The 26,658-nt window shown below is 52.0% G+C and overlaps 1 protein-coding gene across 3 annotated transcripts in view; it reads right to left on the bottom strand.

Annotated features, from left to right (window-relative positions):
• PFKFB3 (6-phosphofructo-2-kinase/fructose-2,6-biphosphatase 3) overlaps positions 1-26,658 on the bottom strand; it is an 82,712-nt gene that overhangs the window by 20,469 nt on the left and 35,585 nt on the right. Inside the window, exons 1-2 of one of the 3 annotated variants that reach the window (XM_057730724.1) lie at positions 4,970-5,076; positions 1,973-2,082 (exon numbers count right to left, since the gene is read on the bottom strand). The exons of 1 other annotated variant lie outside the window; for it this stretch is intronic. Coding sequence is in view for 1 of the 2 variants with exons in the window: in XM_057730722.1 (XP_057586705.1) it covers positions 4,970-5,045 (76 nt within the window). In the remaining variant the exon portion in view is untranslated. Of the gene's footprint in view, positions 1-1,972; positions 2,083-4,969; positions 5,394-26,658 lie in introns of those variants that run through there. One more of the 3 variants, XM_057730722.1, reaches the window with a different exon arrangement.

The raw sequence follows: 26,658 nt of genomic DNA, 5'->3' as shown, positions 1-26,658 counted from the left end.
AAACCCTTGTGGCTGCACCTTCAGGTCTTACTCTTCTTAATTCCTGCCCCCTCTTTTTTTAAACTCACAACACATCTCAAGTGTCTTCATGGTCCTATCAGCACGTGCCTCTGTCTCAGTTCCTCTCTGACTCTCAGTTTCTTCTTCTCTGCAGATCTTTTTAACCCTACCACCTCTCACACCTTCTTCCCTGGAGCTCTGCCTTTTCTTTGTCCTCCCCAACAGCACAGGGATTACAGAGTTTAACACAAGAGTTTCCCAAAAGTACTTGTAAGGGATACAAGAGGTTAGAGGGGGTAAAGAAGCAATCGTCTGAAGCCCCTGGACAGAAGCTGCATTCACAGGTTCCAGCCCTGCTCCCCCACTGAGCTGCTAACCTCTGATTCTTGTAACTCACTGCCTCAAGCAGGCAGGATGGCCCACGGTACTGACACCACAATGCAGGCTCAGAAAATAAAAGAAACCGATGGAAGACACTTTGCTGCTGCTCCTCCTGCAAGCTTCCTTCTACCCAGAGGCGCTCCGAAATGTTAACCTCAAAAAGATGCCACGTCACTGGTGCTCTTTCCTACAAATAGGTAAGTCAAGTTTTAACACCAAGTTTCGATGGAACTAATGGAAGACCGACGGCCGAGCTGCAGATGTAGACGGGGCCAGTGCTCAGGAAGGCCCCATGAAAGTTCCACGGCCCTGTGTCTACAGAAACCATGGCAACCTGCTCCCCCTCCCCCCGCCGTGCCACGCAAAGGCAAACCACATGTTGCACAGAAAGCCCTGCTGTGACCCGGTGGTGAGGCCACCGCCCAAGAAGGGCTCTCTGGGGTACAGGTCCATGCGATTGGCCCTGGGAGAACGGAGGCAGGCCTGCAAAGCCACGGTGGACACTTGACTGTGGTACCCTGGACACAAACCCTCTCCTGAGATCACATCAGCCCAGAGAGTCTGCTTGATCCGTGTTAAGAATCAACATCTAGGGACTTCCCTGGCGGTCCAGTGGTTAGGACTTCGCCTTCCAATGCAGGAGGGGCAGGTTCGATCCCTAGTCAGGGAGCTAAGATCCCACATGCCTCACGGCCAAAAAACCAGAACATAAAACAGAAGCAATATTGTAACAAATTTAATAAAGACTTTTAAATTGGTCCACATCAAAAATATCTTAAAAAAAAAAAAATCAACATCTAAGTGAGTTTGCCCCAGTGGGGTGGACAGAGGCTCTGCGGGGTGGGGAGACCCCAGCTCAGCAAAACCTCTTTCCAAAGCTCTTCTGGACTATGTGGTGGATGCCAGATTCACTCATTGCTTTGCACGCACATTTTAACTCGCGCCTCATCTCTGTGCAGCAAACAGCCCTCCCCACCTGCAAGCTCTCCGCCAGGGAGCGAGGGATGGGCGTTAGTGTGAATCAGTTGACGACACAAGAGCAAGGCAGCTGAGAGGGTCTGCAGCCAAGCAGAGTTCAAAGCTAGGGGCTTCCTCGGGCTGTGGACAAGTTACTCGATCTCTCAGTGCCTCAGTTTTCCCTTTCTGTGAAGTGCAGGGACGCATCATAAAGGTTCTCGGGAGCATTAACCACAAGGTAATATGTCCACGATGCTGGCTATGATGGCCTCCATCAGCCATTAAGTCTCCATCATCCCAGACACGAGGGACCTAGGACCCACGAGTGAAGGAGGTCCCCCTGCAAGGCGATGAAGGACAGACCTGGGGCTCACCTTGGTCTTTCTTACCGGAAATCCTTCAAGCGCTCCTTCCTCAATTAGTGGTTCTCAACCAGTGGCTGAACCTAAGAAGCTTTTAAAAATCAGGATGCCCGGGTCCCCCCTGCAGCAATTCTAACTTGGTGTGGGGTACCAGCATGGATTTTTTTCCAAAGTCTCCTCAAAATGATTTTAATGTGAAGCCAGGGCTGAGAATCACCACTGTAAATTACAGTGGCCACCAAGGTCAGAATTTCTCTGGAAGGTTTCCCTACCTTCCCTCTTTCAGCTGGAAAACCATCAGTGGAGCTAAGCCTCTGCTGAGATGAAACCCTTTTCTCAGCAGACAGTACGTAAGCTGCTTTCCAGATGAGGAAACCGGGTTCTGAGCAGAAAAACGATAAAAAGTCCAGACCTGCACACAGAGCTGTCAGCTTTCTGTGATGAGAAACAGAAAGGATCACCAGCTCTTGCCAGTCGAGAATTCACCTCTTTGTCCATTTAGCTGATTCACCAAGTCGGTAAGTCTCCCTGAGTTACAGTCTGCACTTGAAGGAAGCTGCAGGTTTTGTAAGAAGCATTTACCACCGTGAAGGTGTAGCAACCGGGCCCCCCAACTGATGTGCTTCAGAGACGGAAATACCACCGAATGAATAAATCTGGGCCTTTCTGTGGTTGTTTTACTGTTCTTTATACATCAGCAGTCATGTTTCCCATGCCCTCTTGTAGTTAACACATCTCAGGAGTCTGCTGTAGACCCCCAACGAAGACAGCACTTAGAAAGATGGGAACAGGTTCAGGACAGAGAAAATCCATCCAATGTTCCAAATGCCATGAAAGAAGGGGGGAGGGGCAGGGAATTAGGAAAGACGCCAAGAAGAGATACCCTCTCTTCGCTATTGGATGCGAGACAAATATGACTATATAAACCGAGAAAGACACTGCCACTTAAAATAATGCCATGCAAGCAATAAATATCCAGGGCACAGATATTTTTATAAGAAAAAATGTAACCCCACGGCCTCCACACACAGGGATTCCAGGAGGGGGTGGAGACAGCAGCCTTAATCCATCAGCTTTAGCAAGCCCCCCCCCCCCGCCCCCACCTCAAGCTGTGAATTGTTCCGACAGGGATTTTCAAGCAAATCTCTCATCTGCGTGTGAGACGTGCAGCCAGATATATTCTAATGGATGGGTCTCTGACGCCTGGAGGAAAAGCATGGCTGCACACTTGTGTCTCTCATAATCACACGGCTCAGCGGGTGCCGGCCTATCTCAGTGCCCCCTCCCCACCCCGGCCGGACCTCCCAGTCCTCACCCTACCATGAACCCCAGGGAATGAGTAAATGTTTGTGTGCATTTGTACGTGTGTACACACACACATACAGGCGTTTAGAGAACCAACCTATATTTGTATGAACCCTTACAGTTTACCAAGTGCTCCATAAATATCTTTTATTCAAAAGTCAAAAAGGGTGGGGCTGTTTCTGCATCTCACCATATCCTTGGGTTTTCAGGCGGGCATTCCTCACTACCAATAGGTTTTGCAGAAATACAACCAGACCACGAGCTATTTATTAGAGAGCACACCTGAAAGGGCTGGGGAACAAGACACCTATATCCTTGCAAAGACACCTAGTTGTCCTTAAGGCTTCTGTGGCCAGCTGGACCTGAGGGGTCAAGTTGGTGGAAGAAGCACCCTCCTCCCAGTGTGGGGAGCACTTTGCCAGGTCCCCATCACCAGGATGACCTAGGAGCACCCCAGGGCCAGCTTGCCCCACCTCCTGGGGCAGGTCTGGGGATGGGGAAGTAATTCACACCTGGACAAAGTCGGGGGAGAGGAGCTGTCACCGTGGCCTTGGTGACTATCCCCTGAGAAAGGTGGCAGCAGAGAAAGCCAGCAGGCCACCTAGCACTAGGTGGATGCCTAGAAGCCACCTGGAGAGTTTGCACCCAGGAGCCTGTGCAACCTCACCTGACCTGGGGCAAAACACTCACCACTGTCTCAGCCTGTCCACCTGATCGGCTCCTGGGAGGGTTCCCTGGAGGAGTGGTGTCAACTTCAAACCACTGGAACCACCCTTTTAAGAGGTGGCTCTCTCCCTGGCTGGGGACAGAGCCCAAGGTAAACCTTCCCAAAGCATTTGAGCCACCACGGACAGGGTGGGGAGGTGAACTGCCGGCAAGCTCTGAGGCCAGTGAGTGTGTGTGTGTGTGTGTGTGTGTGTGTGTGTGTGCGCGTGCGCTCGCACACATGGGAAGTGCTGCCAACTGTGCAGTCACCCATCCGCAGACCCCCCCAAAACCTGAACAAAGGCTTGGTTCCAGACAGCTCTCTTGTCACCCGAGCACAGGAGTTAGAGGTGGGAGCCGAGAGAGGAAGAGAGAGAGGGGGGAGATAGACAGCAGTAAGGAGAGAGAAGACAGAGGTAAAGGAAGAGAACTAGAGAGAGGAGAGTAGAAATTCATAGAACGGAGAAGAGAAAAACAGGTGAGGACTTCCCTGGTGGTCCAGCGGTTAAGACTCCACGCTCCCGATGCAGGGGGCCCGGGTTCCATCCCTGGACAGGGAACTAGATCCCACCTGCTGCAACTAAGACACGGTGCAGCCAAATAAGTAAATAAGTATTTTTAAAAAGAGAGAGAAAAACAGGACATATATAAAGAGCGAGAAACACATAGAAACATCGAGTGAGAGGCGGTGGGAATATGGAGAGGTTGCGAGAAATATATAGGGAGGAAAGAAATGGAAAGAGGTAAAAAGGAGGGAGGGAAGGAGGGGAGAGAGAGAGGAGGGGAGGTAGCGATGGACTGAGAAAGGGGGCTGAGGCCCGAGGAGACGCGGCGGGCGCCCGGGAGGGGGGCCCGGGCCGGGGGACACGCCTGCATGCGTCCCCGAGGCGGAGGCTCTCCACCGCGCCCGCGCTTCCCGCCCCGCGCGCTCGCCGTTTCCGGGTCCCTCTGCGCTCCCGGCACGAGCCGAGCGGAGCCCCGCGGAGACCGCGGGCCGGGCCACAGCGCCCCCGACGCCGGCCAGGGGAGGCGCAGCGCCCGCGCCGTCCCCGCCCCGCGCCGAGGCCCGCGGGGAGGAGCAGGGGGCGCCCGGGCCGGGCCACGGGGACGGCGTGGAGGGCGGCGCCCGGCCCGCCAGAGCGCGCCGGAGGAGGGGAGCCGGCACAAAAGCGCCCGGCCGGCGCCCGCCACACAATGGCCTCGCTGTCCCCGCGGCGCGCCCTCCCCGGCAGCCCGGCCCCGCGCGCGTCTGCACTCACATCTGGGTAGCGAGGGGCGGTGGTCGACCGGGATCCAGATCTTCTGCACCCGGCTCTGAGTCAGCTCCAAGGGCATCTTCCCAGCCGAGACTCGGCGGCCCTCCGCCCCTTCTGCAGAATTCAGACTTGGGGAGGAAAGCGGCCCGGCGACCCCCGAAACAAAGCAGGGAGAGGGTGCGTGCGCGAGAGCGCGGCTTTTTGGAAACGTGCTTTGTGCTAAATCACGGACGCTCGCCCGGAGCGTGAGGCTCCCCGAGCGCTGCGAGAGGGGCGAGGGGCTGGGGCTGCACCCGCAGCTCCCGCAGGGCTAGACTCGTCCACTCGGGCAGCCCCGAGGCTGCTCGGAGCGCAGTGACAGCCGCGGTCCCCGTGCGCCGGCTCGAGTTCGCCGCGGTACCCGCCCGCTCGCCTCCTCTCCGGCTCTGCTGGGATGCCCGGCGCTCCGCCCTGGCTTTTAAGAATCAGGGCCGGCAGGACGCACACGTCAGCCCCGGGGCGGGGACGCATTCCTCAGGCTCCATCCCCCTTTCACGTGGAAGGAGGGTGGCCCAGCCAGGAGACAGCCTGCTGGCGCCCCCTGCAGCCCGGCGACATCGGCGCGCGCGACCTCTCGGGTCCCTCGGATAACGCCCTAAATCAGCCCTGGCTGAAGGTGCCACTCCGTGAGCCTCCTTCTATCATCCCCTAAAAACGACCTGCACAGCTTCCCAGAATAATCATCTCCACTGCGCTGGGAGGAAAGAAACAGCACCGTCCACTGTGGTCCGTGAAGCCCCGCAGCCGAAGCATCTGGGATGCTTAGTGCATCCTACTGACTCTGCCTCTCTGGGAATGGGACCCCCATACTCTGCATTTTTAACTCGCGCTCCGGGTCAGGCACAGTCAAGAAGACAAGATTAAAGGTTGGAGAGAAGCCAGGGAGGACTGGGGGTGGGGTCTGTCTCTGCCACCCTAGAGGAAAGCCAAAGGGAGGATGCTGAGAGCGCCTGTGGGTCACTCCTTGCCGAAGCTGCTCCCTAATAACACCTGTGAGTCTCACCCACCGTGGCCGCCGCCACCCGCGAGGAGGGGGGAAGGGGGAGGGGTTTCCCTCGTCCTTCATCCTCACCCCGCCCAATTTCCTGAATTCCTTAGAAACACTTGTGTTGAACATTGCTCCTCCAGCAGCCAGCCCACAAGATCTGGAACCCCCGGGTGCCGGACGCTGAGTATGAGGAGGGGGCGGGGCAGACCCGGAGGGCGGACCATAATGGAACGTGGCATCTTGGTTTTCACGGTCATCATTTACAGTATTTTGATATACCTTTATCTCTCCGAGCAGAAGAGTAAATAAAACGAGATCCTATTCTGACCTGCAATTCACTACCCGACTGCAAGCCCCGGATAACTATTGGGAGGGGGCACCTTGATTGTGCAAACCCCTAAAACTTTTGCCATGCAAGCGGCGCAGCCCTACTGCGTCTCCTCCTCGCCAGTTTTTGGTGTATGTGTCATGTGGGTCTTCTGCATCGCCGGTCCCTGCAGCGTTGCACCATCTGACGACATGTGGCAGTCGTGTAGTCAGGCCGGCGGCCGCCCGGTGAACACCCGGGGTGTTTTGAGCGGGGGCTGCCGCCCGCACAGGGCATTGCATGGATGTGACTCTGGCACGCGATGCCTCGGCGCGCAGCGCAGCCCTGCCCTGCCCTGCCCTGCAGAGGTGCATCCCTCACGCGGGGCTGCGCGGTGATTGGAAGGAGGCGGCGCTCGCTCAAACCCACACCGCCGCGGAACAGCCTGCGCAGAGGCTGCCACACGTCGCTCACGTACCGCATGGCTCTGCTGGGCCGGCGCCCGCTCCCTGGCAGCCGTCAAGCTGCGCCCGCCCGCTCCGCCCCGCCCCGCCGGGCCTCCCCCTTCTCCGCACCTCAGCCCTCCCAGAGGTGGGGAGCGCCCAGCGTCGCCTGCCGGGCCCGTGCCCCAAACCACCCCCCAGCCCAACCCCTCCCCGGGCACTCCCTCAGTCCAGGCGTTCCCCTCCCCCAGTCCGCGCAGGGTTGCAGTGCGTCCAGCGCTGCCCACCGGGTGGGCACCCTCGACCCCCTCCCCTCGCTCCCGGACCCCCACGCCCAAGCATCCTCGCTTTCCCCGCCCCCCAGCCCGCCCAGGGCGGTACCCTCGACCTCTTCCCCTGCCCTCCGCCCTCCGGCGCGCCCCAAGCCCCACTCTGGGCACCCTACTCGCCCAGGCACCCCCCACTTTCCCTGCATCCCAGCCCAGGAACGAGCGTCGCCCACCTAAAGAGTGTCCTTGACCTCCCCCTCTCCGCCCCCACCCTGGGAGCCCCCACCCCCACCTCCCTCTCCGGAGTCCCTGCTCTCCTCCCTCCCACTGCTTTGCTGACTGTCTGGTTTCGGAGCTTGGGCAGCTGTTCAGAAACTCGAGCACGTTGCTTTTGGACTTGTTTTTCTGCACGGGGAGCAAATGCCAGAGATGACACCCTAGAGCTTCCAGGGAGAATCCCACCCCACTCCTGAAATAAGAGTGGTCTGCTTCAAAGTGGAAAATAGCAGCGAGGGAGGGAGGGAGGGCCTGCACCGCAGCTGGGAAAGTCTCGCTGGGGCCGGGGTGCTGCTGCACCCTACATGCTTGCACACTTGTCTCTCCTGGAGGACCCGGTGTCCGCGCATGCCTGCTACTTGCCCACTGATTTTTCTGCACACACTGAAGGACAGGGCAAGGGATGAGCGTGGCATTCTTCCACCCTCCAAGCTTGCACAGCTGTGGGTTTCAGCTCAGGGGGAGAGTGGGCCACACCAGCGAAGGCACATCTTCAATCGTGTCACCTGGGTGATGTGTCTGACCAGGGTCCAGCTCTGAGGGCAGAGGCCGTTGATGTTCCTCGGAGCTTCTAGCTAAGCATTCACACTCCACGTCCAGACCTGGCGCCTTCCCTGCCTGGGTGTCAATGACCCCCGGGGCCTTAGGCGTCCTGACTGCAGAGCAGAGACTAAGGTCTCCCTCATCAGCTCCTGCACCTGACGGGGCGGGGGGTGGGGGGCCAGCACATGGAAATTTCACGTTATCCCCCTCCCACTTCTGATATCTAAGTGCAAACGAACTGGGAATGAGTGGGGGATTAGGACAAATTCACACTTTAAAATAAAGGGGGGTGGGGCAGCTAGAACTGGTGTGGCCCTGCCAACCCTCAAGTGTGGTACATTAGGGTACCATCCTTCTGGACGATAACACTGCTTCACTGCAGTGCCATTTACAAACAACCCAACTGCATCTGAACTCTAGGAACATACTGGTTCAGTGCTTACTGGTTCTGTCATCCACCTTCTGCTAATGACCTCATCTACACCCAAGTATCCAGGGCTTTGACCAACCTCCACCCCCACCCCCATCCTGCGATCAGAATGCCGTCCTTCAGAAAAGGCAGCAGAGAAATTCTTCTAATACGATGATATTTTTACAGACGGGACAGCTCCAAATATTGGGTGTGGGGGATTCTACGACCTGTGGTCCTAGGTATTATTAAAAGGCTCGAGGAATCTTCCAGATAATCTAGTCATCCTTTTAAAGGAAAGTTTAGAGATTAGAGGAGTTAGAACTAGACCAAAGGTCAAGGAACACAGCCAGTTAGGAACCTCTTCCCCCTACTTGACAGCGGGTGGCTCCCAAGGGACTTGTGATGACCCCCAGCCTGACCCCGGGGTGCTGAGTGGCGCCCTAATGAGGGACAGAGCACACTGTGACTCAGACCGTCTCACCCAGAACAGCTGAGCGGGTCTGGCAGGAAAGAGCAGAAAAAGCCCTTCTTGCAAGGTAGTGCCTGGTGTGGTGCTTATTTATAGAGAATTCCTTAGCTAGGTCCAGCCTAAGAAAGGATGGTGGGGCTGGGTTTTCTTCACGACCTCTCTTTTCTCAGTTCCCTCTGCCGGCCAAGGGGCCAAGGTCATCTCACTCTGTCCCTGCTCCCTAATGCCGCTGTAACCTCAGCAAAAGCCAGATTTAAACATTGAAACCATGCTGGAACCCACCTCCTCCCCAGTGAGAGGAGACAGAACAAGCCTCAGCAGGTGAGAGCAATCAGAAGTTACTAATTAGACCCAAAGTGTCATCATTTGCTCCTGCAAACAATCCCGAGTCTCAGAGGGTGAAGAGAGACACCCAATAAAAGACTGAAACAAGCCGTTACCTCACCACCCATCCAAAGACAGGGGAGAGGGCCACTTTTTTTTTTTTTAATAAAATATCACTCAGACGTGAATGGAAACACAGACACAGTCCACACCATGCCACATCGGCAAGTTGAAAACCCCATTTAAAACCTGCACACGGAGGTTTATAGCGGCGTTATTCACAATCACCAAAACGTGGATGCGGCCAAGATGTCCATCAGTAGGTGAAAAATAAACCGTGATGCCTCCAGACAATGGGATGTTGTTCAAGGCCAGAGAGAAATGAGCTGTCAACCTTGATAAAGACGTGGGGGAACGGGAAGTGCATGTTACCACGTGGAAGTAGCCAATCTGAAAAGGCTACAGACTGTATGATTCCAACTCTATGACGTTCTGGAAAAGGTACAACTACAGTAAAAAGATGAATGGTTGCCAGGGGTTAGGGAAGAAAGGGATGAAGAGGTGGAGCCCCGAGGATTCTGAGGGCAGTTTAACTGCTCTGTTTGATCCTACAATGATGGACACATGTCTTTATGCGTCTGTCCAAACCCACTAAACATACAGCACCAAGAGTGAGCCCACGGTAAACTGTGGACTTTGGGTGGTGATAATGTGGTCCTTGCAGGTTCACCCCTGATAAAACTGTACCATCTGGTACGTGATGTTGGTGACAGGGCAGGGCAGGGGGATGTATGGGAAATCTTCATACTTTCCTCTCAGTGTTGCTGTGAACCTAAAACTGCTCTAAAAAGTAAAGTCTATGTTTTTTTAAAAAATCATTATTTTTCTACAAATGTCATATATACTTTTCTCCCAATGAGGGGACTTACCTATCTCATGATGAGGGTATAAGGACAGTTACATGTGACCACGGCCTGACTCTGCGTGAAACAACTGAAGTCCTACTGAACCAGCAAGTTTCCTTTTCTTCTGCCTAGGCGGAGTTCCTCCACTTCCTTCAGGCCTTTCCTCTTCTGGGGGCACACCCCTGACCTGGGGACCACGGCTCTGAAAACTGCCCCTGGGTGTTTCACATCCAGCACCGCAGGGGGCTCCTGCTTTGAGAGTATTGTGCCCTCCCTGTCCACCTCCTCACCCTATGTTATTTGTGTTTAAAAGTATTCCTTTGTGACTACAAAATATGTGTGCTTTTAAAAACTCAGATACTTTGTAGTCTAGTTAACAAGTCTTGTACCAGCCTCAGTTTCCTGGTTTTGATATTTTATTACAGTCATAGAAGATGTCACCATCAGAGGAAGCTGGGTGAAGGGTTCACGGGACTCTGTGTACTATTTTGTAACTTCTTGTATTTCAAAAGAAAAAGTTTTTAAACAGCCAAAATTTTAACTTGGTTGATAGCTCAGTTTGCTGAAATTCTGGAGAAAAAAAGAAGAAAAGCATAGATGGTATAGACCCAGGCACTGAGGGAGGAGGGCACTGTCAGAAAGGTAGTCAAGAACTCTGCAGTGATTTGCATGTGTTCCTAACACCTTTGCTTCTTGCAAATGACACACACACACAAACAGAATTTACACGAATCCTGCACCTGGGGAAAAATGGAATCAAGCTGTGTTTTACTTTGGCGGGGGGTGGGGAATGATTCTGTTTCTGGGCTTTGCGTAGATCTTAAGGAGAATATCAGTGGGTTTGCAATCTTTGTCACCAATTTGCATGCACGACACAAAATAAGGAGGAGACACATGCAGAATTCAGCTGAGGGCCCCAGACGGCCACGCTCAGCCTGTCTTTCCTGGAGGGGAGCTCACTGTCCATCTTCTGGTAGATTTAATAGAGACACACAAGCAGCTGCGCGTCAGACACTGCACAGAACAGGCTGCACCGGAACCACAACGACCTCGGGTCCAGCCAGGAAGGGAAGCAGGTAATCAAACAGCTGTCATCAAGGTGCTCCGTGCTCCATCTCACGCCAAGTATGACAAAGAAAGAGCTCCCACGCCCAATAGCTTGTAATTGAAGACCAGAGGGGGAAATGTACACAAATTAGAATACAAGTAGGGAACTAAGAGAGAGGTGTTGGGTAAGATTATGCTGAATGCAGGCTCTGGGTAAAGTCCAGGTAGGGAGAATAAGAAAAGTCTGCATGTAATTGGGGCAGATAGACTGGGAATTTCATATCCATCTCATTGGCCTTCAGCATTTCTTTGCTAAGCCCAAGAGCACACATGGAACTAAAAGTCAGTATCTCTCATCTCTTCCCACACTGAACACGTATTCACTGAAAGCCAGCTGTCCCGGGGGCTGCAAAGTCAAGTGAGATGTGGTCCTTGTCAGAATTATAAATTTGTTTTTGAATTTCATAGTGTCCCACACACACACACTCTCTCTCTCTCTCTCACACACACACACGTGCACCTACCTTTTTTTCCTTAGAGTTAATGAAACTGAGGCTCAGAAATACTACATTACTTCCCTGTAATCACATAGCTAATAAGTCAAGGAATCAAAAGCAAGATCTCCGGCTAGGCTGGTATTCTTTCAAGTGTCACCCAATTAAATTACTTTCCAACTGGAACATTCCGTTTCCTTCTCAATAACAATGCCAATAACAAAACTTTGGATCCAAGTGGTTTCTATGACAATGTCTAAATTACTTAGTATTTGGATATAATGAGGAAATAAAAATTGTCTTAAGAAACAATTATGAAGATTAATAACTAAACTTTCAAATGAACCTACAATGGAAAGTGCTCCTTCGCGTATGAAGACAGAGAGCCATCCTCCCAAAAGGTCCCAGCCCTCACACCGGGACAGCCTCCCCTCGTGAGGCAGAGAAAGCTCACAGTCACCACCACAGCAGAGCCGATTTAAAAAGAAATTATTACTTTATGAGTCAGCATTAAAAAATTTTTAAAAAGAGGTGGAGGTGGCCTTGGGATTTTTGTGTACTTCTCAAAGGTTTTAAGATGTCCTAATCGATTCGTAAAGGGAAAGAAGAAAAGCAAGAGCCTATTTCTTGAACACTAGTCAAATTCTTCGATAAGCTTCAAATTTCTGTCGTTGATAATACATCTCTACGGCCAGGCTGTCAACAGTATGACATCGCTGTGGCTACCGGGCAGCGCTGGCCCATAGGAGACAACCGTGGCTTAAGATTTTCCAGTTGTGAGAAGAAACAGGAGGAGCTAACAGCAGCACTAGGTCCTAGTTACCCTCACGTAGCCCAGATACCGTCCCTTCAACACGTCGTGCTGCAACAAGCTGGCGAGATGGTCCACATTCCATTTTGTCTCCTGCCCCTTCGGTCGCCCTTCCAGGTATCTGGAGTAAGAGGCGTCCAAGTGGAGACACACAGATGAAAGCGCTGGGGTGGGATCTGGATCCGGGGAAGGGCCAGGCGGGCGGGTGGCACAGAGAGGACCAGGGGAGAGGCAGAGGGGGCAGTCAGGGGGCACCTTGGGGACCATCAGGACAACTGGTTCCTGTTCTGAGAAAGCGGAAGTCCCCAAAGACCACCGAGGAGGATGAACAGGAGGATGGGAGGGACCTTCTTCGTATTCACGGCTGTTTCCATCCCCAGGGGTGAGAACAGAGCCGGGCTGGTGGCAGGTACCTGTCAACACTGGTTCACGGGACACATGCTTGGTTAAAGACTGGCCTCTGAGGACTTCCCTGGTGGTCCAGAGGTTAAGACTCTGCGCTCCCAATGCAGGAGGCATGGGTTCGGCCCCTGGTTCGGGAACTAAGATCCCGCGTGCCACCATGGCAAAAAAAAAAAAGAAAAGAAAGAAGAAAAAAAGACTGGCCTCTGGTTACGATGTTAAGAAAAGGTTATAACAAGCAGGCAACAGTCTTGGGATCTTGAAATAACCATTAGGCCCAGAATCTCATCGGGGTTTTAAGGAAGATGGGGTCAAGGGGAGCTCAAGAGACAGGCCCCTGTGTGGAGACAGTTTCTCTTCCACTCCTCCCGCAGATGGCATTTATCCTATGAAACTAGAAGAGGAGGCCAGGCCAGAAACCTTTATTCTAGAAAATTCCTCTCCAAGGCCTGAAAACAAGAGGCGGGGGTGGGGCAGGAGAAGATCAGGTGCTGGAACCCATAACTGGACGCTGGGACCCACAGCCACACTACACAGTGTAGCCAAGGCCTCAGATCCTGAGACGAGCTGCTGTCTGCACCGAGGCTAAATGAATGGGTCCTTGGCTGAGAAGCTCATGCATCAGGCTGCCTTGGCTCTGCGGCAGCCGTGACAGGGACCCACGGGCTCCTTTCTCTGCCTGCCAGGCACAGGATCCTCTAACCCCTGCTTACCTTCGCAGACAACCCACTGGCCAGCAGTCCCCAGTGTTCTATTCCGACAGCAGCGGTGACCCTCCTAGAAACATACCAAGTGGACCACCTGGTTTAAATACCACTCTCTCACCAGTCTGGTTTGTGACTTGGTCTCCCCAGGCTTGACCATCTCTGGTTGCACTGCTAAAGATCCAGCTTCTAAAGAGGAAAATCTGGACCAGACGCTGGGCCACAGGGACCCCACACAGACAGGGCCAGCCACCCGTTTCTCTCTGACACCAACCTGGTTTCTTTTCGTTGTAAGCATGGAAATAGGCCCTAGAATACTTGTGGCTTTGTTTCTTGCCAGAAAAGTTTCCCAAGGACAATATTTTATGGACACAAACACAAAACAGAGAGATTGAAGGAACAATCTGGAAGTGTAGAAAGACCCAGATAGGGCTTCCCTGGTGGCGCAGTGGTTAGGAGTCCACCTGCTAATGCAGGAGACATGGGTTCGGGCCCTGGTCTGGGAGGATTCCACATGCCGAGGAGCAGCTGAGCCTGTGTGCCACAACCATTGAGCCTGTGCTCTAGAGCCCGAGAGCCACAACTACTGAGCCCACGTGCCACAACTGCTGAATCCCATGTGCCTAGAGGCTTTGCTCCACAACATGAGAAGCCACTGCAGTGAGAAGCCTGTGCACTGCAATGAAGAGTAGCCCCTGCTCTCCGAGACTGGAGAGTGCCCGCACGCAGCAACGAGGACCCAACACAGCCAATAAATAAATACATAAATTTATTTATTTAAAGAAAGAAAGAGATAGAGAGAGAGAGAAAGAAAAAGAAATGGAAGGAAGGAAGGAAGAAAGAAAGAAAAAAGAAAGAAAAAGAAAGAGAAAGAAAGAAAGAAAGAAAGAAAGAAAGAAAGAAAGAAAGAAAGAAAGAAAGAAAGAAAAAGAAAAAGAAAGAAAGGAAGAAAGGAAGAAAGGAAGAAAGAAAGAAAGAAAGAAAGAAAGAAAGAAAGAAAGAAAGAAAGAAAGAAAGAAAGAAAGAAAGAAAGAAAGAAAGAAAGAGAAAGAAAGGAAGGAAGAAAGAGAGAAAGAAAGAAGGAAAGAAGGAAAAAAGACGCAGATAAACTGATGTAGCAGCTCTGGGTAAACTCACTGTGGAGCAGGAAAACCATGGCAGCTGCTAACCCCTAAGCCACCGTAGGTGTCTCCTGTCTGAGGGTCTTCTAGGACCTGCATGACACTCTCTCCCAAATCACAGATGGAAAACGAACAGGCGAAAACCCACCTCTGCCATAAGAAAAGGGCTGCGTGACTTTCAGTAGGTGAAAGAGTTTCAGAGTACATCACTAGATAAACTGAGGTGAAGTTAGACTACTCTGGAATTATTCTTGTTGATAGTTCTGGCTGTTTCCTCATCAGTAAGAAAGCTACCACTCAGCCATTACTCATGGTGGATAAAGAGGCCAGACAGATGCCGGGGACAGTGTGCAAACACGTGGACAGTGATTACATCCAGTAAAGACTCAAACAGCCCAGCAGCCCTTCATTGCCCCGAGGTAAGCTCACAGGAACACAGCTGCTTGTCAAATACCTGTTACCAGCTTGAGGAGGGGCACCGCTGCCCTGACGCAGAAGGCTGGACCATGAATCTGCACCCAGACACTTAGCACAGCTCTCTGGAGACAGTGAACACATCCTACTGGCCCTCCTCTGCCACCCATCCCCCAATGCCAGGGACCCCTTTATGTAAAAAAGGCAGTGGGTGTAGCAGCATTCTTCACGAGAGCGAAAGGTCCAAGTGTCCATCAAGAGGTGAACAGAAAGGCAAAATGTGCTCCATCCACACGATGGAACGTTCCTCGGCCATGAGAAGGAAGGAGGTAAAGGAAGCACACCTCAACGTGGGTAAACCCTGAAGACATTACAGGTGTGCACCGAACTGTGTTCCCCTGAAACTCATACGCTGCAGCCCTAAGCCTGGTACCTCAGAATGGGACTGTATTCGCACATAAGGTCTTTAAAGAGGAAGTTAAGTTAAATGAGGCCATTAGAGTGGACCTTAATCCAACCTGACTAGTATCTCTACAAGAAGAGGAATCGGGGAATTCCCTGGTGGTCCAGTGGTTAGGACTCCGTGGTCTCCCTGCTGAGGGCCCAGGTTTGATTCCCTGGTCAGGAAACTAAAATCCCATAAGCCGTGTGGTGCAGCCAAGAAAAAAAGAAAAGAAAAGAAAAGGAAAAGAAGAGGAATTTGGACACATAAAGAGATACCAGGTGTGTGTGCCCACAGAGGAAAGGCCCTGTGAGAACACAGCAAGAAGCCGGGCACCTGCGAACCAAGGAGAGAGGCCTCAGGAGAAACCCAACCGCATCTTGGACTTCCGGCCTCCAGAACCATGAGAAAATAAGTGTCTGTTGGTTAAGACCTCCGCTCTGGTATTTCGTTATGGCAGCCAGAGCAAACTAACACAACTGTGCTAAGTGAAAGAAACCAGACACAAAAGGGCATGTCCTGTGTGATTCCATCCATGGGAAATACCCAGAACAGGTACACCTGTACGGACAGAAAGCAGATTTCTGATCACCAGGGGCTGGGGAGAAGCGGGGTGAAGGCTTAATGGAGAGGGGGCTTCCTTTGGGGTGAGGACCACTTTTAGGAGCCGGTTGGCGGTGAAGGTTGCACAGCATTGCGACGGTTCTAAATGCCACTGAATTGTGTGCTTTCAAATGGCTCGTTTTATGTTATGTGAATTTCACCTCAATTAGGAAAAAAAAAAGAGAGCGGACGAAGGGAGACAGAGCAATCAGAAAAAATGGAGATACTAAACCTGCTTACGTTAGGACAGGGTGGTTAACAAGACAGAGGACAAGAGGATGCAAGAAAGACCAGGAAAAAGCAAACTCGGGAGAAAAACAGAAAAGACACGGCCAGCCGGTCTGCACCCGCCGACTGGCAGCCTCCCCGCCTCTGCACCCCACCTAGGCCCCTCGGTGGGGGGTGGGCGGTGGGCAGGGGAGAAGGAGGCGAGGGGAGGAGACCGAGCGCATCACTTCACAGCGGCGGGTGTGACTTGCTGTACCCTAGGGGCTTTGCTCCACGAGGTCTCGGGGGCCACACCCGCCTACACCACGGGGCTTTCGTATGAAGAGTGCACAGCAGAGCCCTTGCGACACAGCAGGCTCACGATTGCGCAGCCAAGAGCTCTGTGCATAGCGAGCCTTCAGCTTTCTCCAGACCCTGCAGCTCCCCCTGACCTCTCAGCCAGGTGGTGGCATCGAAGCTAGAAAACAGGTTCCTGATTCCTCCTACGTCCCCCCTCCACCCAGCTCAGCGAAATCCATCACATAGCTAGGAGGTTCCATTACTTCCTGTCGTAGTCAGGGTTCTCTTGTGAAATACCTACGTACGTATGTATAAACAGAGACTTGGTACATGGTTTTGGAGGCCGAGAGGTCCACCATCTGCCGTCTGCAGGCTGAGACCCAGGAAACAGGTGGGATTCACTCGGAGTCTGAAGGCCTGAGAGCCAGGAGCTCGGACGTCCAAGGACAGCAGAGGATGGACATCCCAGGTCATGCTGAGAGACCGGGGTCACCCTTCCTCCACGCTTCTGCTCCATCCAGGCCCTCACCGGATGGGACGGTGCCCACCGCCTTGGGAAGGTCCCTCTGCTTTACTCAGTCCACTGAGTCAAATGCAGTCTCTCCAGAAACATCCTCACACACGCACCCAGAAATCATGTTTTACCAGCAACCTGGGCACCCCGTGGCCCAGTCAGGTCGACACATAAAATTAACCATTACTCACCCCAGAAGCCCCTCTTCCCATCATCCCTTGCAGCAGAACCCCAGTTTTTAGCTAAGTGATTTCCCGGCTAAATGATGATTTTCTGACGTGCAGGTTAGCCACGGCTGAGGCGAAGGGCGTGGCCAGGAGAGAGGGTCAAGCTCCCAGCCGCTCCGCCGCCCACACCTGGTACCTTCTGCTGCTGGGATCGCTCACCTCCCGCCCTCCACATGTTCCCTAGCCCTTTTCTGCTGGAAACCCCAGTCTAGAAATCTGACCTCCCTCCCACAAAGCCTCAGCTCAAACCTGTAGCTTCAGGCTGCTTGTTCTATTATTAGACAGGCTGCTCTTCAGACAGACAAACTTCCCCTCCTGCAACTTCCCCCTGGTTCTCTCTCTGCCGCCTGCGCCATCTTCCAGGGCAAATGCCCGCCCTCCAACCTGTGTGAGAGCCTCTCCAACCCGGGAGATGCGCGCTCTTCAGGCTCAGAAGCCCACTCCCGGGCTTTAAAGCAGCGTGAACACCGCTTTCCACGGCACACAGCGAAGCAGGAGGGGACCGGCCCCGCGATGTGAAAGGAAGCGGGGTCTAGGGGAGGGAATGCTGGTGACACCATGAGACCTAAGTTAACACCACAGCCAGGCTCGCGAAAGGACTGGCCAAAAGCGACTCCAGGGAACCTGTGGCTAACCCAGGTTTGGGTCCTCAGCGATGCAAACCAGCCCTGTCTGGTCTCCAAAGCTCATCCCGTGGGAGCGGGGGGCGGGAAGAGACTGCAGGGTGGGGAGGGGTGTGGGCTGGGGGCTGGGAGCCTGGACCCCGCTCTGCCCCTGTCTGTTCCGGGTCACAGGGTTGCACCCTCTGGACCCCAGGTCCCTTCTCCGCCCATGAGCCATCCAGCTGGTCTGGAAGCACCTCCTCCACTTCTCCAAGGATTCTAAATGTTCTCAAGGAAATACAGATAGAAACTGGATGGTAACGACTAGGCTGTAAGCACCTAAAACAAGGACAGCTGTTCAACTGTGCGTCACCAGAGTCTGCCATCGTCCCAGGCACACAGGACGTCTTCAACATGTTGGATGAAGGAAAAATGTACTTGCGGGGAGGCTGTCCGGCTCCCATCAGGGCTGGAAGTACCCTCCGTAACTGTTCTGGGAACCCAGCTCAGAGGCAGACAGACAGCCACTCACCCTGGCTCATCTGGAAAGTGAGGGTAATCACTGCCCGTCTGCACCGAGACATGGCTAAGGGGACCGAATCAGACACAACTAGAAATGCTCGTGGGAACACTGACGAGCTCGACCCGTGCCTGAAGATGAACGAGCACGTCCTAAACCCCCCAGGCCCATCCCGAGGTGGGAGCTGAGGTGTGTTAACAGACTTCCTCTCCTCTTGAGGCTCCGTGATCTGGTCTCCAGCCCTTGGTTTCCTCGACACACTCACACACACACACAGACACACAGGTGCAGAGAACAGCCGAAGTCAAAACAACCGCGGTTCCTGACGCAGGACCCTGAGAGGACAGAACCGACCAGCAGCGCCTTGTGCCGGGTGGCAAGCATCCAGGGCCACACGCCGGAGCGCGGTTGAGAAACTGGGGAGCGGGCTGTGTCGCAAGCCCACTTACGCCCCCCCACCCCCACCCCCGTGATGGTGCAGCTCTGCGATTGCCAAACCGGAGCTGGCGTCCTTTCCCCTCTCTGTTCCCCCTTGTACTCCTTCCTTCTCCCGGTGGAAAACATTCTAAAAATAGAGCCAGATCAAGCCAAAAACTGTTTAAATGCAGGTTTTGGAAAACAGCCCTGAGCAGACGTTGGAAAACCTACCACGGCTGGGCCATGCTAATGCCTAGCCTTCAAGTTAGAGAGGCGGGTGGTCTGTAGTTGCCGGGGCTGTGACCACACCACGCACGCACGTGTCTGGTTCCAGGAGGCGTCTTTTAATGGAACAGTAACAAACTCAGACACATCCAGAGAAAGGCAATCGGGATGCCCCAGCCATCTGGAAACCATGCTTTGTGAGCAATAGCTAAAGACCTGGATGTGAGATAAAGAACAAGACGATGAGATAAAATGATAACCAGGTACCAATACAGGGAGAGCTGCACTGTATTGCCTGTGTTGCTCCAGTGAGCAGAAGCCGGACTGCTGGCTGGAGGCTACGGGGACCACAGCGGGGCAGGAGGATGACACAGTGCCTGCCCCGCTGTGAGCCCCCGGCCCGGCCTCTGGGCCAGCTCACCCACTCGGGGATTTGGGGCAGGGCACTTCTGCACACCTGAAGCGTGGACCGTCTCATGATCTCAGTGGTCCTGTTCTCTTGTAAAGTCTTTACGTCTAGAGCCACGATACCAAGCGCACCTGGGTACAAAGCTGCTGACCCAGCACCTAATCACACGTCTGATCAGCCTCGACAGCCCAGGGGCCGGGAGCCACAGATGGGCTGGAACATTCCTCTGACATGCCCCTTGGAATGCAGCAGGCCTCCGGTGATCCAGGCTGACGACTCATTCTTTCCAGTCATGTTGGGGCAACCGGAGACCATCGTGGCCCCTTGGAACCAATCAGAGACGCCAGCTCGAAACCCCAGGCGAAAACGGAGTTAGACACCCAGACCAGCGTTTTCCAGCTAGTGATGACTGAAACCTCAGCGAGTCACAAAATGTGTGGGATCCCAAGGAGATGTTCACCCCCCACGTAGAAACAGCTCTGGTTCAAATTTCTAAGTTTTGAGTCAATAAATACAATCTTTAGATATTTTTTCCTACGGCAGCCTTAGAGGTATGCCCCCCAGGTCTCCCCTTAACAAAGAACCTGCTCATCGGCTGTGAGGAGTGCAGTTAAATGAGTCTCCAGCTGCAGCACCGGGGGATCCACGGTGGCCTCGAAGCCCAGGCCACGCTCCCCCCGGCAGCTCCCAGGCAAGGACTGAGCCCAGCAGGGCACCAGGGCCTGGCCGTGTCTGGCCACGATGGGCGAGCTCTGCACTGGAACTCCCCCTGGGGCCGGCCGAGACTTCTCAGAGATGCCCTACATCTTCCCCCGCCCCCTGCTCCCTCTCCCCCTCGCCGCTCACAGGTCTCAGGCCTGCAACCCTCTCCCCTTATTTTTCACAAGCATTACCTGAAAGAAATCTCTTGCACCTCTGACTCCATCATGCTCTCTGCTTCCCCCGAGGACCCAACCGACACACATGCCCAAAATAAAATAACTTGAGAGCACCTGAGTGCGTATGGAGTTCGCAGAAGTTGGGGAGCAGGATGAGTGTGGTCTTGGCGCTCAGCTGGCTTATTACTTAAGTGAATTATCAGCAGCAGCTCTGAGGGTCTGGCCATTGTACAGCTTCAGATGGATTTAAGCAGCTATTTAGAATTTGATGTATACCCTGTACTGATCACTGCGGAAAGATGGGAACCACAAAAAACACGGATGTTGACACGGGACTTCGTGGGACAATGATAGGTGATGTCAAAAAAGACACCGAGATCTACTTTAAGGCCTTTTAAGGCCCTACTTTAAGGCGTTCCACTTGTCAAATCTGGTACAAGTTGGGCAACAAAATGCATAATAGTAATAGACTGTAACCTGAGTGAAATGAGAATCCTCAAATCCATTCAGCTGTAGATAAAACGAAGGAATGAATGGGTGCAGAAGACGAGATGGTGTCTCCTTACACAGAATGCCAACAAACAAGTGTAAAAGCAATGATGACATTGTAAGGCACTGCTTGGTAACAATTATTTCAGACAAGAGGCATCCTGTGGCTGAAGGTTTGACAAGAGACAGGATATTTGCAGAGTCCCAGAGTATCTCCCCACAAGACATTTATTAATTACAAAGGAGAAACAGTAACCTCGCAGGAGAGGAAGCTGGCAGACGCAATCCTACATGAGGGGTCAAAGTGAACGTCAGGAATGGGACAAAGACCTGCCACGCATGTCCTGCTGTGATGCCCCGAGGACACGGCACTATACACCCCGGGAGCTCCTGAGAAAGATGCCAAGCCTGGATCTAATCATAAAGAAGCAACAAACAAACCCGGATTGGGGAGGGGGGGGTATTCTAAGAAGTAAATGGCCTGGATCCTGAGGAGATACTTGCACACCCATGTTCAAAACAGCATTGTCCACAGTAGCCAAAAGGTGGAAACAACCAAATGCCCACTCACAGATGGATGGATAAACAGAACACAGTCTATCCATACAGTGGAATTTCATTCATCCTGAAGAAAGGAAGGAAATTCTGACATCTGCTACGACATGGATGAACCATGAGGACATTATGTTGAGTGAAATAAGCCAGTCACACAGGGACAAACATGGTATGATTCCACTTACGTGGTGCACCTAGGGTAGGTAGGGTGGGTGGACGGATGGAAGGATGGATGGATGGATAGAGAAAGAGAGAGAGAGAGAGACGGGCAGGCAGAGGAGTGAGGGAAAGAGGGAAGGAAAGAGAAAAAGTGAGAACTAGAAATCAAATAGGGTAGGGACTTCCCTTGTGGTCCAGTGGGTAAGACTCCGAGCTCCCAATGCAGGGGGTCCGGGTTCCATACCTAGTCGGGCAACTAGATCCCGCATGCATGCTGCAACTAAGAGCCCACATGCCACAACTAAGACCCGGTGCAGCCAAAACAAATACTAAATAAATAAATAATCAGATAGGGTAAATGTTAACATTTGCAAAATCTGGGTGAAGGCTACCTTGGAAGGCTTTGCGCTATTTTTGCAACTTTCTTGTAAGTCTAAAATTATTTCAAAACAAAAGATAAAACTCAAAAAAATTTTCAGTTCACAAAGCGCCTAAAATGGTAGTAATTCTACACACGGTACACACTGACTTCAAAAGGCTCTTCCTCAGGGTTGGAATTTGCATGCATCTGATCAAATCAAGGCATCTCATATTCAAAACCGAATCTGGAAAGATAATGTACAATGGTAATTATAATATATTTAATTTGACTTTTCACTTGTTGACAGCAAAAGACCTGCCACATGGGAATTCCCTGGTGGTCCAGAGATTAGGAAGCTGCACTTTCACTGCCGGGCCCGGTTCGATCCCTGGTTGGGGAAATAAGGTCCCACAAGCCACACAGGCATTGCAAAAAAAAACCAAAAAACAAAAAACAAAAAACAAACCTGCCACAGAGGAAACAGGTAATTTGTGGCAAAACAGCTTAGAATAGTTGCCTAACATTTCTCTTCTCATTTACTGTATTTTAAGTGGTGTAACATAAGCCCTGTCATACATATTACACTATATTAAACAGTGTAACATATGTTGTATATACCACACTATTTAAATATTATAAAACTATGTATACCAAAATACACTGGCACAAAGCATGCTTGGCTTTTTACTTTTGAAACACTCTGCAGAAGTCCTTGGAACAACCCCACATCATCTCACTGGCCAGCACGTGGCTGTGGAGCCAGCCACACCACACTAGCCACAAAGTCAGGTCTCTCATCTGGATCAACTGGCCAGATTCTGCGGCTCAGAAAGGGGGAATGCGTGGACATTGGGGGAAATGCTAGCGGTCTCTGCCCATAGCATCCTTTTCCGATAACACAGTTTTCCAACAAACACCTGTCAGAAGACATAGTCTTTTATTATAAAAAGACTGGGGAAAGATATTAAGCTTTGCACTCAGACAAGACCAATGATGTTCGTACGTTCAGTCTCCAACCTGAACACCACGTACGATGCCATTCTTTTTTTTTTTTTTTTGGCCACACCACGTGGCTTGTGGGATCTTAGTTCCCTGACAAGGGATTGAACCCACATCCTTTGCAGTGAAAGCGCTGAGTCCTAACCACTGGACTGCCAGGGAATTCCCTAGCAATGTCATTCTTGAACGCATCTGTCGAAAATTCATGTTTTCTTTCCGTAACTAAAGTAAATCAAATAGCATGTGTTAGTTGTAAAATACAGAACGCTGAGTATCTATTTCGGTGTATGTGGAGAGGCGGCCCACTGTTTGCCCTGCAGCCCCTCCCTCGTTTCTCCCCTGCTGACTGAACCTCCATTGGGCAGATGCGGGAGGAGGAAGTCCCCAATTTCAGGGTAAGCTTCCTCCCATCCTATCCACAAGCCACTCCCCCCGGCAGGTCTGGATGTGATCATGTGACCCATTCTTGATGGAAAACAATAAATGACATCCTTTAGGTTTATGCTACTGATGGTCAGGAATTCTGTGAGTTCTAGTCCAAAGCATTCCTAATTGGTAAATATATCGTGAGCATCATTGAAATTCTAATACAAACTTCACACAAAGTTATGTTAATAATATAATCGAGAACAAAAGAGCTTCACTTAAAATCATTTCTCTTGTTATATACCACCAAAAACAGCATCAAAAAAAAAAAAAAAACTTTTGATTTTGGCCTCTTTGCATCCTTGAAAGCAAGGGAAGACCCCAACAGCTTCACTGGAGCCACCCCAGAAAATTCGGACAGGGACTTCCCTGGTGGTGCAGTGGTTAAGAATCCGCCTGCCAATGCAGGGGACTCGGGTTCAATCTCTGGTCCGGGAAGATCCCACGTGCCGCAGAGCAACTAAGCTTGTGTGTCACAACGACTGAGCCTGTGCTCTAGGGCCCGCATGCCACAACTACTGTGCCCACATGCTGCAACTACTGAAGCCTGCGCACCTAGAGTCCCTGCTCCGCAACAAGAGAAGCCAGCGCAATGAGAAGCCCCAGCACTGCAACAAAGAGTAGCCCCTGCTCTCCACAACTAGAGAAAGCCTGTGCATAGCAACAAAGACCTGATGCAGCCAAAATAAATAAATCATAAAAAATAAAAGTAAAATAAAATAAATAAAATTCGGACAGGGCCTGTGCTCTTGCGGGAGAGTCAGCAAGACTTTACATCACGGTGAAAAGGGTTCCGGAGTTTTTGTAACGAAGGAGGAAGGAATTATTGATCTAGTATAACTGGGTGAGGCCTGAGCCCCCACGGTGGGACTTGCCGCAGCTCCTAGACTGAGCACTGGTCCAGCCACACCAGGGGGAAGGTGGGTGGGACCAGAGGGACCATGTTTGAGGCCCTGGCCTTCGTGCACCGCCTCCCTTGCCCCCACAATGGCCTGTTTGTATGGCCTGTTCTCTCCACCGTTATCAAACTTGCTTCCACAAAAGAATCTGCACCCCATCCTCATTAAATTATCAGTAATTTCTGGGTGGCTTAGTGCATAGCCCCTCCCGTGGTCCTTGACTTAACCAGCATCCAACCCTTAAGCTGAAGGGACAACATGTCAGGCACCGACCCCAAGACCCTGCACACAAGGGTGGGCTCGGGAGTGGCCTCTTGTGGTCTACGTCTGCTGCCAGGGCTGGCCTCTTCCGGGGGGATCCCCGAGCCCCTTCATGTCTGCCTGCTGAAGGAGCTTCTCTCTTTGCTTTGCTCTTTAGGAAACTGGCCAGAGTCACTCCGTATCCTGGCCTGGGCCGCCCCAGGTCGCTGCCTCTAGATCTGAAAAGACACCAAGGCCCAGAAGGAGGTGGAGGCACAAGGCTGCCTGGCAGAGGTGTGCAGGGAGAGCCCCTCGCACGTGGAATGAGAGGGAGGCAGAGCACTGGCTCCAAGGGCAGCCTCTGGCTGCACAAGTCAAGTGGAAAGCACCCCCACAGACGAAGAGCCAACGCAGGGGGCCCAGTGTGACGACCCACCTCCACGCGAGTCATCAGAAACCAGGGAGTAAGGAGGAAAGGGCTAAAAGCCGGAGACACAGAAGTCACCGGACCCAGAAGGTCACTGCCAAGGTGAGTGTGTTCTTTGGACACTGTCACACGTCATGTATAAGGTGTACTGCTGATAGAATACGGCGACAAGGAAATTACACATAAAATAATGCTGGAGGGACATAGAGAACAGACTTGTGGTTGCCGGGGGGGCTATGGAGGAGGGATGAATTGGGCATTTGGCGTTAGCAGATGCAAACTATTACATACAGGATGCATAAACAACAAGGTCCTACTGGAGAGCACAGGGAACTATATTCAATATCCTATGATAAACCAGAATGGAAAAGAATATGAAAAAGATTATTATATATGTCTAAGTCACTTTGCTGTACAGCAGAAATTAACACATTGTAAATCAACTATACTTCAACCAAAATTTTTTAAAAAGCAATACTGGTGGAATCTCAATATAGAATACAGAATATATTAGGTGTGTCTATAGATCAGAAACGATAGATCTCAGTAGTTGAGTTACAGGTGATTTTCATTTTCATTTTGTGAATATATTTGAAGATATTCTACAATACCTATAATAATTATTTGATAGCCATAATAGTGATCGTTATTAAAACAGCTACCCTTTATCCCGAGAACTGAATCTGGACCAAGCTCTGTGCTCAAGTTTTACGTATATTTTTGCATATGTTTCTCAACAACGCAATCAGGTAAGTAACGGGGTCACTAGTTTTCAGAGAAGCAATCCAGGCTGAGAGGTAAAACTCCTGCCCAGCCCACAAAACAATAGCCCATGTCGTTACCCACTGCACCCCACCAGCCTCCCTACATGAAACCCTTTCTAAGGAAATATGTGTGTGTGTGTGCATCTGGTTAAAGGGGGCAAGAAAAGGGGAAGGAGGTGGGTCTGGGGTGGGGGTCTTCCGGGGAACCTCAGGCACGAGGGGCCACTGGGAGCCCCTGTGTCACCCAGAGGAAGAGGCCCCTGAAGTTGAACTTCCCGGGGAAGGAGCCTGAGGTCGCAGCCCTCACCACCCCTTCTCACCTATTTGCTGATCCAAACCGTTTTCCTGGAGGAAGACAGAGGCTCTCATTTCTGAGCCTGACCTAAAGTGCCGATTTGTGTTAAATAAATAACACTTTAACAAAAACAAATTAGCAAGTATAAATGAGGGTGTCTTTTGATTACCTCTTTTTCTTGGCAAGGGAACTCAGGAGCCCCACATTGGAGGCTGGAGGAACGGCATCCGAAAGAAGAAACTCCCCGGTGCTGGCAGCTGAGCTGTGGGTCAGCCTGGGACAGAGCAAGGCTGTGCCCAGACAGGGTTAACTAGGACACTTCCTTCAATGTGTTAAACTGTGTTGACCTGTCACATAATACTACCAGGAGCTTTCCTCCAGGGGAGTCTGTAATGGAGAGGCTGCAGGCTCCCAGCAGTGTGTGCCCCCAAAACGGGGGCCAGCACCAGGTACGTGCACCCATGGATGCTACAGCCTCCGGGTAACGTGGAAGAGATGAGCTCCCTGAAGAAGCAGCCTGGCCTGGGATGCGTTGTAAATGGACTGTGGGTTAAAACAGAGGTTGTTTCCACAATCCTCCCAAAGCAATGAGAGATCAAATAAGGATGTAAGGAAAGAACTGGCCGATAAGAGAAGTGAGCCAGCTAACTTCAGCAGGAAACCCTCTGGGGCACGACCTGGTCACCCAAGCGTTTCTTCCAGTGGAGTCTCAAGTGAAGCCAGGCCTTCACCTCCTGGCTATTTCAATCACGTTTGTTATGTCCTG

This window comes from Hippopotamus amphibius, chromosome 4, assembly GCF_030028045.1.
Source record: "Hippopotamus amphibius kiboko isolate mHipAmp2 chromosome 4, mHipAmp2.hap2, whole genome shotgun sequence".
NCBI lineage: Eukaryota > Metazoa > Chordata > Mammalia > Artiodactyla > Hippopotamidae > Hippopotamus > Hippopotamus amphibius.
Note: the sequence above shows the minus strand (reverse complement) of the source record. Positions and strands in the feature narration are given on the sequence as shown.